The sequence below is a fragment of the Euleptes europaea genome, chromosome 9 (genome assembly GCF_029931775.1).
Source record: "Euleptes europaea isolate rEulEur1 chromosome 9, rEulEur1.hap1, whole genome shotgun sequence".
Lineage (NCBI taxonomy): Eukaryota > Metazoa > Chordata > Lepidosauria > Squamata > Sphaerodactylidae > Euleptes > Euleptes europaea.
In genome coordinates, this window is record NC_079320.1 from 19,812,627 (window position 1) to 19,825,942 (window position 13,316).

Here is a 13,316-nt window from a genome sequence, read left to right on the forward strand (position 1 = left end):
TGAACATTCACCCAGAGTTGTTTGTTTCTTGTTCCCAAAGGAAACCTTGGCTGAGTGATGGGGTTCCTTACGGTGTAAGTCAGGGTAAACTAATTTCAGCCATCTGATAGTGAAATGAGAATCTCCAGCGCAAACGGTGTATTTCAAAGGTGGTCCTCTATTGGAAAATTAATGAAAATTAAATATTTGTATAATGAACTGGATATCTGTGTTTCTAGGAACTGTTTTCCTCAAGTTATGTCAGTGGAGGGGGGCAGATACAGATGTGCCAGGAGAAGGAAAGATGAATGTCAATAAGGTTAAGTTGAAGATGAATGTCAATAAGGTTAAGTTGGCTTTTTAGTTACATCATTCCATTTGATCAGGATACATCCATTTGGACTAGTAAAAGCAGCACGAAGAAACGACTGCATAGATCTAATCTATCATCGTGGGATTGCACTCCTTCTGTCAGGAGGTTTATTTGGATAGCATAACTGTATGTTTGACTGCAGACAGTTTCTTTGGATTGAAGAACATTACTTGAGACTTGCTTCAAATATGACAGATTAATAGTTCCACATGATGGGATTCCGAGTTCAAGTGTATGTCAAGGGAAATAAATGCTCAAATTTGATATGTGAATTTAGAAAGCACCATTAATTTTAATTTCATCTGCAGTGCTGAAAAAATATTAACAAGAATTTAAAATCTGAAAAATGTTGTAAGTTTGTAAAGTACCGTTCAGCCAAGTAAACAAATACTGGAACTTGAGTCACATATTTGAAAAGCAAATTGGTCATAGCTTCAGTTGGAATGATCGTACAACATACAGTCTTTAGCAGATGATTTTTTATCAGTTATTAAAACCTCATGTCGGTCGGGGGATCATTTCCTTCAAATCCTAACCCTACAGTAAAAATGTAGATGACAAGCTTCTATTCTAAAAGCCTATTTTTTTGCAAAAATTAATCTGTACATTGACTCGACTACAATAAAAAATACTATTAACAATTGTGCCACTATTTTCCTTCAAAGTCCTAACATACTGGATTTCATACCAGAAATATACTAAATGAATACAAATAAATAAATACTGTCAGTAGAATTAGGAACAGTACAAGCATGACATCATGAGTTAATAATCAGCAATATATATTCCTGTAACCCTGAAGGAGCCCTGTGGCGCAGAGTGGTAAGCTGCAGTACTGCAGTCCAAGCTCTGCTCACGACCCGAGTTCGATCCCGGCAGAAGTTGGTTTGAGGTAGCCGGCTCAAGGTTGACTCCAACCTTCCATCCTTCCGAGGTCGGTAAAACGAGTACCCAGCTTGCTGGGGGTAAAGGGAAGATGACTGGGGAAGGCACTGGCAAACCACCCCGTAAACAAAGTCTGCCTAGTAAACGTCAGGATGTGACATCACCCCTTGGGTCAGGAATGACCAGGTGCTTGCACAGGGGACCTTTAACCCAGAATACAGGGCTGTACAGGGATGCTAAAACAGCCCTGGAGCAAGCCAAGTCAAATGGCTGCTGCAGTGACTACGGAGTCACTTTGACCCTGGCTGCCCCAACACTGACATGGACACAAGCTTGCTTTTTGCACCTTACTGCGGGGATGAGCCTACCTCTGTTGAGGCGAGCCTATACCTATTACCATCATTACCAAGGTCCACGTCTGAGCCAAGTGGACTCCACAGCACTGCCAGATTGCAACAGCTATTTGGTTTAGCTTACTCCTGTCTGCCAGAGACTCACCAGGACTAATGGCCTACCACAGGGTTGCCAACCTCCAGGTAGTGGCTGGAGATCTCCTGCTATTACAAGTGATCTCCAGCCAATAGAGATCAGTTCACCTGGAGAAAATGGCTGCATTGAAGTCCCCCCTCTGCCCAAACCCTGCCCTCCTCAGACCTTGCCCCAAAAATCTCTAGGTATTTCCCAACCCGGAGTTGGCAATCCTAGCTAGTAGCCTACCAGGAATATTTCCTAGCAAGTTAAATGTCCACTCTGCCCCTGTTAATACCTCAGCAATTTTGGTATGACATTATGATTTACAACATACGAACACATGAAGCTGCCTTATACTGAATCAGACCCTGGGTATATCAAAGTCAGTATTGTCTACTCAGACCAGCAGCAGCTCTCCAGGGTCTCAGGCAGAGGTCTTTCACAACACCTACTTGCCTAGTCCCTTTAAATGGAAATGCCAGAGATTGAACCTAGGACCTTCTGCTTGCTAAGCAGATGCTCTACCATTGAGCCACAGCCCCTCCCCAAACTTAAGTACTTAAGCCTCCCAAATTTAAGTACTTCATAATGTATGAACACATTGATACTTCTGGGTCATACTTTGATTCATAATATTCAGAAAATTCATGACTTTTATTAGTAAGACAACTCCTAGCTGCAAAAAGAGAGCAGTCATGCAGAAGTAAGAAAGGAACTACTTACATGCAATCCGAACATAAGCCTTCCGGCTCTTGGTAGTGCCAGCGGAGCTCCAGGCCACGCACTGGCACCAGTAGTCTTCTGGTCCAAAGAGTTCTTCAACTTGCTGGCGCGAAATCTCAATGCTCACTTCTCGGACGATCAGTCCTGCCAGAAAACAATTAACATTCCATGCTCATCTCAGAACTTTATAACATTCGTTCAGACAGATCTTGCCCCTGTATACAATACAATGGAAACATACAGAACGTCACCCAGCTTTCCTTTTTCTTGGTTCCTGTGCATTTCTGAAATAGCCCTACTAGGACACAACACACTTCCACAAAGATGTTCCATATGCACTTCTGTAATGGAGAATATTATTAAATAACAATAACAATAATATAACATGTCATTATAATGTGATTGTATAGCTATTCATCACATCTGGCGGCGAAGGTGACTAAGGAAAAAGGAGACTCTAACAGCATTTAATTAACCTAGCAAAAAAAACCAAATAATAAAAAAAAAACCCTGAAACTATCTAGAAGATTAATGAAGCAGTACTGTGCTTCGATCGGTAGGAGTGGGAATGTATCTCCACAGATTCATTGGAAGCTGTGTGTGGTGCCTGTGCATGTATATCTGTACCGATAATAGGGTTCTCTCAGTGTGATCAAGCACCATGCTTTGCTAATACTTCCTAATTGTGTGAAAAAAGCCCAAAGTGGTACAAACATGAGCTCTATTCATATCATCTGCTGGGAGGTCAGCTGTGATAGTGGTGGTGGAGGTGGAGCCTGCTGCTGTGATTTCCCAAAACACAGTTAGTGAATGTATTATTTTAGTATGAGCAGAGCTCATGTGAATTTACATCGTGGGCAGCCCAATCCTAAGGGGGAGGTTGTTGTCCCGGGAACAGCACAGCCAAGGCATAGCCAAGCCACCTCCTGAGGCTTGCTGCGGCGTGGCCAGAAAGCTGAAAAGTAACGCTCCCCCAAACCCCGTGAAACTACTTTATGCAGTTCCATAAGCTGCACCATCATTTTTGCCTAGGGCTGCCAGGTCCCTCTCCGCCACCAGCAGGAGGTTTTTGGGGCGGAGCCTGAGGAGTGTGGGATTTGGGGAGGGGAGGGACTTCGATGCCATAGAGTCCAATGGCCAAAGTGGCCATTTTCTCCAAGTGAACTGATCTCTTATCAGCTGGAGATCAGTTGTAATAGCAGGAGATCTCCAGCTAGTACCTGGAGGTTGTAAAAACAGCAGCACGAAGGCTCACAATAATGTAAATATTACTGTTTCAAAATTTGTATTCAAACTTGTTCAGAAAATATTGACAATATTTATAACTGAAAATGAGAAAGCATTACGTCATGCATTGATACAGATTCAACTCAAGGTAAGTACAAGGTGCAATCCTACACCAAAACAAAATACATGCTCAATAGGCAACTGTATCCTGAGGTAAGTTCAAAAGAAAGTCCACCACAGACGTGTGGTATGAATATAAACAGTCTCTGTGATGCACTCAAAGTTTCAGAGGAAGCCAAGACGATACCTCCGGTTTGGTATTCGTTTTGCATGTGCTTCTTCAGTTGAATGTCATCTTCATACAAAGATTCTCTAATAAAAATAAAAACTTTTATATAATATAATATACATCTCCAACTACATCTGGGTGTATACAATAATAAAGTACACTTACAAAATTTGCAGAGTTTAATTCTTACCATCAAAGTCTTAAAGTTGACCCAGAGGGTTCCTATACCACCGGTTCTCCTATCCTTCAGTGAGGTAATAGATCATGTAATAGTGTCAGGGTCTGATCTTTAAGCAGCAGCTCATGTCATGCAGGTGAGCTGGATTAATAACAGTCCATGGGTCTTAAAGTGGCCATGACTATACTACAAAAAACAGGATTACCTCACTGAAGGATAGGAGAACCGGTGGTCTAGGAACCCTCTGGGTCAACTTTAAGACTTTGATGGTAAGAATTAAACTCTGCAATTTTTTTGTAAGTGTACTTTATTATTGTATACACCCAGATGTAGTTGGAGATGTATATTATATTATATTATATAAAAGTTTTTATTTTGATTAGAGAATCTTTGTATGAAGATGACATTCAACTGAAGAAGCACATGCGAAACGAATACCAAACCGGAGGTATCGTCTTGGCTTCCTCTGAAACTTTGAGTGCATCACAGAGACTGTTTACATTCATACCACAAGTCTGTGGTGGACTTTCTTTTGAACTTACCTCAGGATACAGTTGCCTATTGAGCATGTATTTTGTTTTGGTGTAGGATTGCACCTTGTACTTACCTTGAGTTGAATCTGTATCAATGCATGACGTAATGCTTTCTCATTTTCAGTTATAAATATTGTCAATATTTTCTAAACAAGTTTGAATACAAATTTTGAAACAGTAATATTTACATTATTGTGAGCCTTCGTGCTGCTGTTTTTACAACTACGTTACTACCAGCATAAGTACCTGGAGGTTGGCAACCCTGTGTAAATTCATGTCAGCAAAAGTGGCCGCTTCCGGGGTTAAAGGGTTCAAGGAGCTGACTAATGTCAGCCCCAACCCTGGGAATGCCTCCTTTGGTGGCGGCACAAGCCCCTGCACCAGAAATGTGCTGCTTCCATGGCTGTGCCAGTGCCCATGCGTGGCACTGCTGTGCTACTCCCTGGTGCCGGTGTAAGTGGCCCGGTGCTGGCATAAATTCCCCTTTCACTGGCACGTGGCATTTACACCAGGGTCATGCCGCCTCCTAAGCGCTTTCGCTTCCCCCTCCCCCGGATTGCACCACAAGAGATCTGAATTAGTACCTTTTAATATGAAATTATACAAGCAACAAAACTTATACAGAACATTTCCTTGTTCATTTTGAAGTGTTCATGATGTGGCAGAATTCCCTTACTGCCCAATGGTACTGTGAGCGAATGTTTGCAGTGCAGGAAATGCAGACATTTTGTTCAAGGCTTAGTCATGTTCTTAGGCTTATGTATCATCAGCCTCAATAAAAGTGCAGCATTGGAGACTTCGCACGTTGAAGACTGTGGTCATTAAAACCTGCTATTTCTCAACCTCTGTTTTACTCAAAAACCCCTGCACCAACCCACACTGGGTTCCCTCTTCTATATATGAATGCTAGAGGTGTAATTACAAGAGACTTGGAACACAGTGTGCCGTTTGACCCTGCCTAAACTAATGTTTATGAGCCGTAGGCTGGAGTTCTATTTCCAGTCTTCCTGCCACATGCACTACAAGGTCATATTCATAACATGAATGTCCATGATTGTACAGTTTGGACAGCCCTGTAAGTCATGAAAACAAAGAATGCCTCTTCATGTTGCCTTGAGTGTTAACAGAGGTCCCATTGAGGAAGTCATCAATTAATTACCTTTTTTAGACTGTCATGCCCTGTCATATGCAGTTGCCTATGTTGTATGTCAATGATAAAAAGGCAAGCCCTCAACATTAAGACAATATAGTGGAACTGATATATAAACATCACAGTACTAATGAACTCTGCTGTATGCCCCTTGAAAGCAATCAGTGTTCATATCACATACCAGTGGAGGTTAGACCAGTACACCTGTACGCATGTTTCTTCACATGGCCGGAAATGCTGCTTTTTGCAACCTGCCTGATCATGTGGGAGAGTCTGCATATTATGGTTGCCAGCTCCGGGTTGGGAAATGCCTGGAGATTTTGGGGGTGGAGCCTTAGAAGGGTGGGGTTTGGGGAGGGGAGGGACTTCAATGGGTTATAATGCCATAGAGTCCACCATCCAAAGGGACCATTTTGTCCAGGTGAATGATCTCTGTCACCCAGAGATCAGATATAATAGCGGGAGATCTCCAGCCACGACCTGGAGGTTGGCAACCCTACTGCATATGCACATTGTTTCTGTATAAGGATTCTGCAGATATTCAACTGTACATGTGTATGTCTGGAAATGGGGCAAGTAGGCGTGATTTCATGTGAAGGTACGGCATGCTGAACATGTCACAATATGGGACCTTTTCCATGTAGAGTCAGCATAGAATCACGAATCTTTCCAATATTGTTCAAAGCACTGTTTATCTTTCATGTCGCACTAGTGCCGCACAGCTTGGAAATCATGGCATTAGCATATGTTTCTTGCATTTTCTAAATGTATTTGCTGCTGTTAGCTCTCTTCAGGTTGATGAATAAGGAGTCATAAAACAAAAATATTCCCTTCTGTAATTCTCTATATATCTTTTGGCAGCATCAATTAAAGGAGGCAGCATGTTATAAAGAGTATATTTTTAAATGGTGTGTTAATCTTTTGCAATTCTCTATAAACTTACTAAAGTTATCACTTGCAAATACACATATATGGAGGCAGTCTTCCACTGCTGCACATGCTTCCCTCTAGTACTGGGCACTTCTACCCATTCAAGATCAACGTCTTTCAAGAAGCTGCCTAGCATGATAGGAATGTTCTCTGCAGCGGAGGGCCAACTCCATTATGGATGAAGAGGAGTGCAAGAAGCCAAAGTACAAGATCCAAGCCATAATATTTTAGCCAGTCTGAGTTCTTAGACAAAAACAAAAACCAAGAAACAAAAACGAAACAAAAAAACTTAGTGCATGATGTTGACATACTAGCTTTACATAGATCCACTTTTGCCAGTCTTGTATAGTACTTTGCTTCAGAGATATCAGTTCAGGAAGTAACAGAACCTTCTTGTCAGATCAAATCAGAAAGGTGGCTGTACAATTTCAACAGCTGGAAACGGATATTCCTTCAGAGTTGACTCAAGACAACTAAACAAAATCTATCAGCCTTTGCTAATGCAGTTGGAGTCCTTAATAGGATAACACTTCCTGGGTGAGTTAGAGAAAATGAAATTTGTTAAAGGATTTGCGATGGCAAAGAACTTATTATGAGGGTATATAACGCGATATTGTAGATCACATGGAATGGCAGAAAATGTTTCTTTGTGGTCATCTACTGCTGTATCGCTGTAGTGCATCACAAGGGGAATGATAACTTAAGGAAGAGAATGCCTGTGCAGAATCTGAATTTTTACAACTATTGCTTGATACGGTAGCAAACCAAAGTGCATTCATACTTTAGCAGTGGCAGCTGTGCTGGTTTATACAACAGCAGGATTAAACATCTGGCCCTATTTTATTAAAAAGATATTTCAAAAGGAACAAGAAGCTTGTTCAGACGCACTGTAAAGAAGACTGTAAGAATGCATTCTCCCTTCCCCTCTTCCCATGCTTTTAGAAACAAAGCCAACCTCACACCCTTTCCCCCCAAACTGCAGCTTACTGTCAGGTTAAGTATTGTGAATTGGATCTAAATACCTTGGGTGCTGGAAGGGATCCTCTCTGCCTCCCTCCCCCACAATCTTCTGATATCCCACCAATGCCATCCAAAATTGGCTGAAAGGCTGGAATCATGGCTGCTGGAGTCCTTTGCTTCCAATTTTGGAATGAAACCTATCTGATAGGTGAGGTACTTACAACAACAGGACTGCAGAGAAGGGGGGATTAAAAGTCCATGAAAAATTGTGGATCCATTCTCGCATGAATGGAAATGTCTTCCACTTGTGGATCTAACCCTACTTAAGCATCAACGTTGATGATAGTTTTATCTATTATCTAACTATGGATCTAATTTTATCCATGCTGGGGAGCCAGCGTGGTATAGTAGTTAAGAGCGGTGGTTTGGAGTGGTGGACTCTGATCTGGAGAACTGGGTTCGATTCCCCACTCCTCCACATGAGCAGTGGAGGCTAATCTGGTGAACCGGGTTGGTTTTCCCACTCCTACACACAAAGCCAGCTGGGTGACCTTGGGCAAGTTACAGCTCTGTTAGAGCTCTCTCAGCCTCACCTACCTCACAGGGTGTCTGTTGTGGGGAGGGGAAGGGAAGGTGATTGTAAGCCAGTTTGAGTCTCCCTTAAGTGGTAGAGAAAGTCGGTATATAAAAAACAACTCTTCTTCTTCTTCTTACTACTTAGGCTTCAAATCCTAATTAACAATCAAAAATAGAAGGGCAGTGGGGCAAGAGCAACAGAAACTGGTTCCCGAGAAGTCCGCTCCCAATTTCTTAGCTACTTGCACTGAAATGTTAAACAGGTATCCTCCTTCTTACCTTACCAGAGCTTTATCTCTTTGCATTTGAAAAAGAATTTTGTGATTCCTTGTAATGACTTGTAGGCTTTCCAGTCTCCAGGTGGTGGCTGGAGATCACCTGGAATTACAACTGGTCTCCAGGTTAGAGAGATCAGTTCCTCTTGAGAAAATGGCTGCTTTGGAGGGTGGACTCTATGGCATTATACTCCACTGAGGTCCCTCCCTTCCTCAAACCCCACCCTCCCCAGTCTCCACCCCCAAAACTCCAGGAATTTCCCAAACCAGAGCTGGCAACCCTAAGTGTGGTGGGCCGGCAGGAATAATGCGTATGGTCAGCATCTGCTAGTGGGGTCTTTTGTTCCAATTTTTTTGACACCATAATTGCTACTTAGGGAATGGAAGTTGGCAGTTCTCCCCCCTTGCTCCATCCTTTGGAAGAAGCCAGTTCTTTCCAAGCTGAGTGACTCTTATAAGTAATTAAGTTAGAGGAGGTTATGAAACAGGGCGCCCCTACACTTCTAAGCAAGTATTAAAAAATGTTCTTTAGAGTTCAGAATAAAAATGAGTTAAATGTTTCATCTATTTTCAACCAGGCCAGAATCAGCATCACTCACTTATTTGTACAGACCAAATCCACAACTGAATAACTCCCAATAACCTCTGAGCAAAATCCAGGAAATTGCAAATTTGCATACATTAATACATTTGCATAAATTTAGACACCAGGCCTCAGAAGCATGTGCTTTCCATTTAAAGTAATGTCATGACAAACTTAATTGTAGGGGAATAATTGCATGAGTTTGCAGAGGCCCAGAAAGCTCAAAAAAAGCTACATGCTATATAAAAACCATAATTTGGAACTGGTAATGAAATGCCTTGCATGCTCATTTATGGTATTGCTTCCAATGTTTTCTATAGTGAGCAGTAATAAAGCCACAACAGCTTAGGACAGGGGAACTCATTCATCCGCCTTATAACCCTCTATTTTCTAAATGCAGAAAAGGAAACAATGTCTTTTCTCTTCATTACGAGAAGATTTTTGTTTTGCCCGATCCTGACTTGAATTAAATCCCTCTGTTCATATCTCAGAGTATAGTACTCTACAAGCTTTGGTTGGTTTTCCTTTTAAATAGGCCTGTAAGCCATATTCTACAAGCTGACCCGACCCCTGCTGGGGAGCTGGATGAGACACACACACACACACACACACACACACACACACACACACACACACACTCCCTGATGAATGGGGTACATATGAGGGCACTCTTGTCTGAACATATTTATAAATAATATATTGTTACTTGCGACATGTTTCTGGCTTAGTCACAGCACAGAAAACAAACACCCCCCACCCCAAACCATACAAAGCTCTGAAAATTCAAAGCTCAAATTGAGCTGTGCTTGCAGGAAGATTGGGATATGACAAACAGATATTTTAGCAGGGGTACTATAAGCTTCTCCTTTAGTTCCTCCTGAAGTTTTAAAAAGAACAACCTGTTCTATGATACAATATGAAGTCCGTGAAGTTCAATGCCATCCTGCCGATCACAGAAGGCACCATACAGCATACTTGAAAAAGATGTCCACTGAGGTCTATTGACTTTGTTTCATAATTAAGTTTCTGGAAAGCTTCTAATGACGTATTGCGCATGGGAAAGATTCACAGCCCTGGAGAGCTTATATGAGTCCAGCATAACTAAATGTCCCCTTTATAGAGAAGAAAGCTAGTGTGGGTGGTCAAGTAAAAGACCCGTAGGGATGTTTGAAATCTGAGCCAGTCTTATTAAAGCTGTTTTCCCTGCAGTGAAACATCCGAATTCACTTTGACTTTCAGTTTAGGTGAAATACAGTGTTAATTTATGGGTTCATTTTATATATATATATATATATATATATATATATATATATATATATATATATATATATATATATATATATATATATATATATATATATATTTCTACATCATAGCATGAAGCAACATTAAAATATATGCAACAAATGCAATCCTAAAATCACCACAAAATACAAGCTAACAATACTACACATACTAACTGCTATGATCAAGGTAGTAACAATAGCCCAATTAAGCTTACACGGTACCAGTCATTAATCACAATAAATATCAATAATAATCCAAAGTATTTGGGCACCCCTCAGATGAAATGTCAGTAGCAACTCTAGAAAATAGAGTAAGTAGAAAGTAGGGTTACTGGCTTTAGGTTGCAAATACCTGGACATTTGGGGGCTGGAGCCTGGGGAAGGTGGGTTTGGGGAGGGGAGGGACCTCAGCTGGGATGTGATGCCACAGAGTCCACTCTCCAAAGCAGTCATTTTCTCCAGGGGAACTGATCTCTGTAGTCTAGAGATCAATGGTAAAACTGGGAGATCTCCAGGTTGGCAAACCCAGAGAAATAGCAGTCCCTATCTGGCCAGTTAACCAGACCACTCTTAGCATGACTGCCAGGATTGGAATAAAAAAACAGTCCGTGTTCTCTTTACTATGTAAGTACCAGGCACTCTACATAAAAAAATGCCTCAAAAATTAACCACAGTTTGCACATTTCCCTTTCCTAAAGGCGTAGGCAAAAAAATAGCTTGAAAGCACATAGTCCTACTGCAGAAGCTAAGCAGTACTGCTTACTGCAGCAATTCGACTATGCATCCATCTATGGATGGTGTTTCTGCTGGCATGCCCAATGCAATCTTTGTCTACATCTAGCCCTTGTCTGCTGCTGACTCCTGTTGAGTTTCTATATGGGATATGATAATGGTAACTTTTGGCTCTCTACATACATGGTGTTATTATCGATGTCTCTTACTGATTTTAAAAAAAGGCTTTATGGATGCTATTCCCTGTTTTGAATTGCCAGTTCTTGTCATTCCTCCTCTTGCACTCACAATAGCCTTCAACTCCTCCTCTTTCTGCCTTTCCCTCTCTGCTCCACTTCTTTCTTAATTCCTCAATCTAAATTCTCTTGCTCCTCTTTTGAGTGAATCCTTTCATATTTCAGTTTTAAAAAGGTGAAATATAAAACTTGCAAAGCATTTGGAAGATCACCACATTGTTAATTCTGCTTTATATCATTTTTATTACCTCCCTTTTGGGCTTTGCCTTTCTTTTTAAAGATTGTGATAAAACTGAGGAACGGCCTGTTCCTTATTCTGCGACCTTGTTCAGATGATGGCTTGCCTGGCAAGAGAGAGCTGTACCAAGTACACTCTGTCCTGCAAAGTCCTGATTCTCAGTTTGAGAAATCATCTCACAACAAGGCAGCGTAAGTTCCTGTGAGACACTTACTGTGCATTCCTGAGGGGTGTATGAATCCTCTCAGGAGGTGGCGTGACCTCCCCGCCAGCGTAAGTGCATCTTATCACAGAACAAGACGGACTTACGCTGGCGGTGAGGGCAGTTCCGTCGGTGCCCGAGCGCCAAGGAGCTGTGCTTTGCCACGGCAGAGACTTGCAGCACCTGCATGGGGGCCATACCCGGGGGCAGGGGCAGAGCCGTTATTAAGCAGCTCCCTATGCCCTTTTGGCCCTGGCCGCTGGCGTCCAGGAGGGCATTGCTGCACCTGCTTTTTAGCAGGCGCAGCCTCACTGTTTTCAATGGGGCTTTCAGCGGCGTGCGGGAAACGGCTTAGGAGGAGGCGTGGCTGCGCCTCTTCCCCGCTGTCCCCGCACGCCGGCATCTCAGGAATGCACGGTTAGACTAGTGGGGACTATCATGGAACGTTGTGCACGAATGGACTATGAGGTTGGAAAGTGCCAGAACAGTACTCCCTCCTCAGAACGGCCACTGCCTGGATCCGATTTGTCTGTGTAGCTTCTCCAGCACAAAGAGTCATATTAGTGTTGCCAGGTCTTTCCTGGAAATCAGCAGGGGAAAGGGGGGATTACCAGCAGTGGGGGTAGGGGGTAGGCCAGTGATGCAGCAATGTTGGTGGGGCAGTCACTTCCAGTATGGACTGGAAGTGACATCAGCGCATCATCGGCAATGCTGGACACTCTGGTATTTGGGCAAAAAAATGCTGCTGTGTCACCAGCCTAGGCCTCCCTACTAGGGTTGCCAACCTCCAGGTACTAGCAGTAGATCTCCTGCTATTACAACTGATCTCCAGCCGAAAGAGGTGCACCTGGAGAAAATGGCCGCTTTGGCAATTGGACTCTGTGGCATTGAAGTCCCTCCCCTCCCCAAGCCTCGTTCTCCTTAGGCTCCGCCCCAAAAACCTCCTGCCGGTGGCGAAGAAGTACTTGGCAACCATACTCCTTGCACTGCCAGTAAGTTTCCCTGCCGGCCAGCTGATTGGTGGTGAGGGCTGGAAGCTCTAGGCCATATATGGAGCTTCAGCACAAACAAAGAAAAGCAATAAGCTTTTCTCGTTCACAAAACAAACAGTCTTTGTCATCTCTTCAACTGAAATTACCTTCTCTTTTTAAATAGGAATAGTAGTTAAAAATCTTCTTTGGGTTTCATCTGAAAAAGTGTGACAACTTCCTCCTAACACTTCCTATTCTATCAAACTGGAAAATATTATAGTCCAAAGTAAGGTGAGGGTTTATGTACTTAAAAGAAATCAGAAGGTGATCAACAGAAGGAGGGCAATATTCACATGTAGAAGGGGACTTGCAGCAATGAATTCAGTAGGACTTTGCTCTAAGTAGTCATGCATAGATTTGGGCTGTTGAATAACCTTTTGGTTTACAATTCAATTTCTCTTTATTGACACAGTCTTGATGGGACTCCAGATTATTAATTTAAATGACACAGCTTCAATA

The 13,316-nt window shown here is 42.4% G+C and overlaps 1 protein-coding gene across 2 annotated transcripts in view; it reads right to left on the reverse strand.

Moving 5' to 3' along the window:
- The window catches only part of UNC5C (unc-5 netrin receptor C), a 367,585-nt gene that overhangs the window by 125,266 nt on the left and 229,003 nt on the right, over positions 1-13,316 (reverse strand). For both annotated transcript variants that reach the window (XM_056855516.1, XM_056855514.1), the window contains exon 3: positions 2,432-2,575. In XM_056855516.1, coding sequence (XP_056711494.1) covers positions 2,432-2,575 — 144 coding nt within the window. The remainder of the gene's footprint in view (positions 1-2,431; positions 2,576-13,316) is intronic.